The sequence below is a fragment of the Ipomoea nil genome, unplaced genomic scaffold (assembly GCF_001879475.1).
Source record: "Ipomoea nil cultivar Tokyo-kokei standard unplaced genomic scaffold, Asagao_1.1 scaffold0146, whole genome shotgun sequence".
NCBI lineage: Eukaryota > Viridiplantae > Streptophyta > Magnoliopsida > Solanales > Convolvulaceae > Ipomoea > Ipomoea nil.
In genome coordinates this window covers 4,307,502-4,311,800 of record NW_017616574.1, presented here as the reverse complement: position 1 = coordinate 4,311,800, position 4,299 = coordinate 4,307,502, and the positions used below count along the sequence as shown (strand labels likewise).

At 37.6% G+C, this 4,299-nt stretch overlaps 1 protein-coding gene across 1 annotated transcript; it reads right to left on the bottom strand.

Annotated features, from left to right (window-relative positions):
• Positions 1-1,705: 1,705 nt before the first annotated feature.
• LOC109174543 lies at positions 1,706-2,464 on the bottom strand. The gene has a single exon (XM_019323760.1). The coding sequence runs from the start codon at positions 2,462-2,464 to the stop codon at positions 1,706-1,708; it is 759 nt and encodes a 252-aa protein (XP_019179305.1).
• Positions 2,465-4,299: the final 1,835 nt, after the last annotated feature.

The window sequence follows — 4,299 nt, the reverse complement described above, 5'->3', positions numbered from 1 at the left end:
CCATGTAGGAGGTGCAAAACATATATATTGATCTTCCGATGTATGCTGTATAATTGCTGCATATAATAATTTCCTTCCATTGATTGTAGTTGCAAAATAACGTTTCATATTATAACGTTGTTGGTTGACACATGAAACCTTTGAAAATTCTACAAAAATATCCATGATCGTTGGAGAGAAACTTGAAAATTGGTCAAGTGTTTGACAATGGATTACGATTTTGGGGCAAAATGATTTGTGCTGGAGGGGGAGCAAATTGAAGAATCAGTAGGTGTGGTTCTAAACAATGGACGGAGGGAATATAAGTAATATTCATATTTCGCGTATGGCATAGGCATGATTTAAACTGACAAATGCGAATAACGCCTATGCCATAGGCGTTAGGCGTTATTCGAATTGCACAATATTCGAATAACGCGTATGGAATAGACGTTATCACGCCTATGCCTTCGGATTTCGTTGCTTGTTTCTTTGTTTTTGTTTTTTTTTTTCAATTTTTGAGTTGTTATTTATTTGAGACGTCGTATATTGCAAGCAAAAATATGTGGAAGAATGGGCTAAAACAGAAATGTGAAACTTGTAAACAAAAATATGTTAACATAGAAAGTAGAAACCATTCGCATTTTCATTTAAGGTCTGTGTACAAGGAGTGTAATTTTTAAATGTCACAACGGCCATGAAATAAACCTTGGGCATTGGTTTGAAGAATGTGTTCTAGCGCGACAATACTGACATCCTCTCGTGGATATTGTATGTCCATGGTCCATTTCCATTGCGTGCCGACGAGTTTGTCTTTGACCAGGACGCGAATCTCGCCTAGCAGATACTGGTGGAAGAATTGTAACATCACTACTCCTTTCAATTTCATAGGTAGGTGGATTGAAATTACCTGCATAACTCATTATGTAGTGTTATAATGAGTAAACATTTGGCACGAATGAGTCGTAGGTAACCCTTTGAAATTGACCGGCAGCAATGATATGTGCACATGGTTCGATGTTGCGGTTCCAATGGCCACATTCGCAGGAAGGTTCTGCCAAACCCTTTGGATGTTGCGGTTCCAATGACGTTGCGTTGCATGTCCCCTATCTAGAGCGACCCCGTACAATCCCATGGAGTCATTATATCTGTCTATGGTGGCATTGTACGCGATGGTCTCTAGTTTCGTCAACTGCTTATTAATTTTGTTCGGCCAACGCAACCCTTTTTCCTGCATCCGCTGACTTGTTTTTCGCCTGTCCGCAAACATTACCCTTATCTTGTGAAATGTCAGCCTTGCTAGTGCAGTCGCTGGCAGCATACGACAACCCTTCAACAAATTGTTGAACGATTCTGATCCATTGGTTGTCATTACCCCATACCGATGCCCACCATCGTGCGACAATGTCCACTTTTCCACATCAATTGCTTCTAGGTAATTGTATGCTTCTGGCCAAGTCGCCCTGATTCTATCCATCGTGGCCCGAAACTCATGATGTGTGGATGCAGTTCCAGCTTCCCATATTAAAGATCTCAATTCAGGGTTCCTCGACGACTTCGTCATCACATTACTACGAACGTGTCTAAGACAAAAGCGGCGTTGTACACGTGGAGGTTTTAAGAAACTCAAATCCCTAAACGCCGCGTCGAGCACAGCATGCCGATCCGAAACGATGCACATGGACTCGTGATGGGGAAAGATATGTGATGCCAGTCATTCCAAAAACTAACTCCAGCTGGCTGCGGTTTCAGCGTCCACAATGGAATAGGCCAGTGGAAAGATTTCATTATTAGCGTTCGTCCCGACCGCTAATAGGAGGTTGCCCTTGTATTTTCCATAGAGGTGTGTACCATCCACACCAATAACTGGGAAGCAATACTGGAAGCCGTCTATCGCTGGCTTAAAAGCCCAAAATGCATACTTGAAATGAACGTACGCGCTTTCGCCACTTGGAGATGGAGGGGATGGTGTGAAATCAAATTCAATTATGGTGCCGGGGTTTGTTGCCTTCAAAGACATGAGGAAACTTGGTAGCTCATTGTACGAGTCAGCAAATTTGCCGTACTCAGTCTCAATGCATTTTTGCCTAGCATACCACGCTTTCCTGTAACTCACATCTAATCCGTACTCATTTTTTACATCGGTTTGGATGTGTTTGACTTTGTAGTGTGGGTCTTCACAAATCTTACGTGTGACCAGAGCAGCAATTAAATCACTACCGCACACCCTGTCCATTCCTCCTTCAATGAAAACATTTTGGCAAGTATGTGTAGTCGACACCTTTTTTATCTTCCATTGGTTTGTTGTACCCTTCAATTTAGCAGCTGAGAGTGACCAATTACACGGCGTTTGTTGTGGTCCAGTGGTTGCACAAACAGCTCGCCAAGAACTGCTTTTTTTGTAACTGGAGCAGAAATTTTTTCGGTGTCGGATGTGGAAAATTGAGACAGCATTCTTTAACTCTTCAAAGTTTGGAAATACCATTCCTTCCTAGATCATCTGCGTTACATTGTCGTAGGACGGAGTTGGTTCATCATCATCTTCCTCATAAGATACTGGGGCGTGGTAGAATGGAATCTGGGAATCGTCCACCCTGTTTCCTCGCCTGGTTCGTGGTTGTAGTAATTCAGGGGGGAAATTAAGCACGTCCTCGGCGTTGTTTGGATCTCCTTCGACTTCCGATGGTGCGGACACTATTCGTTCTGGTTCGCTTGTTTCGGGTGAACCAACTGTCTCCTCGTTTCCCGCGGCTAGGCCCGGCCCTGGGCAAGGGCAGGCTGGGCCCTTGCCCAGGGCCCACTCTTGGAAGGGGCCCACCACCCTACACCAATACCTTTTATATATACTATAGATATTTGTGTATAATAATTTAGTATAAAGTTATGTTAACGTGTTGAAATTTAGCCGAGTTGGTAGTGTTTGTCATTTGAATGTGTTAAGCCTGGGGATCAAGTTTGGTTATATGCATATGAATTGACATTAAGATTTTCCTCCTTACTCCTTTAGGGATATTATTGTTGTATATATGTTAAGGGATATTATTATATATATTATATATAGTATTAAAATTGAATTTATGGATATTTTTGTTATATAGTACTAAATTTGTAACTTATTAAATTTATTTATATCTTTAATTTGTAATTTTGTGATTTTTGTTTACCTTTCTATAATTATAGTGATATTTATAATATAGATTGATTTGGGATTCATATCAAATTTTGAATATATTTCTATTCGAGTAATTTACTACTTTTATTTAAAATATGTATTATTTTGTGAACTTTATAATGATTTATGTATATGTAATATATTTTGTGATTTAGTTATGAAAAATATTTTAAAAGATAGTTTAGTTTTATATGAATTATTTAGTCAATGTAGTTTAGAAGTCCTATTGTGGATCATCGTATTCAAATTAATCTATAAAATTTTGAAATTGATCTAACTAAAAGAAAAAAAAGTATTTATATTTTATAAATATGATATCAATATAGAAGATGTGTTATTTATTATGCCTTTTTTATTTGAACTATTTTTATCAAATTAATTATGTTTCATATTTTATTATGAATATTTTTTGTCACGTTTAGAGTATTTTGATTTATTGCTCCCAATAATTAAGATTTTTTGCTATGCTCTTATTTGTACGGTTTGTTTTATAAATTTTTATTAAAAATTACTTTATTATTTATTATAATAATGTGATTCTCTATAAGCTCATTTGGTTTTAAATTATTTATTCATTTTTATAAACAATAATTTTTTATTTATGAAAGCACGGATGTAGTTATTGGCTATTTTAAATTTAAGAATGCATCTAGAATTGTTTTCATCTGTATGTATAATCGTTAAAAACTTGTGAATCTTATTTAACGTTATTTGACATTAGTATTTTTTCCCTTATTTAAATTTAAATTTTAGTTATAAAAATATATATTAATTTAATATAGGGCCCATTTTGTTCCTACGCCCTGGGCCTATAAAATGATAGGACCGGCCCTGTCCGCGGCTACCAGAGGCTTCATCTGCATTAATCGTCAGGGAATGAAAATGATTTTCCTGGCGAGAGAATTCTACATATTGGTCGTAAGAACCCAAGTCTGCGGATGGTGGTTCAATGTCAGCCAAAAATTCCGTGCATGGCTGTTGCGACTAATACGCACTGCCTTGGTTTGTCACTTCTGCTGCAGCATACACGTGGACCTCACCTAGGCGATGTGTTTGCAAAATAAAGTAATCCCATTGATCTGGAGTGTATATACGATATTCCATATGTAGTAGACCCATGTGACTCTCGTATAAGAATCTTCCAGTAA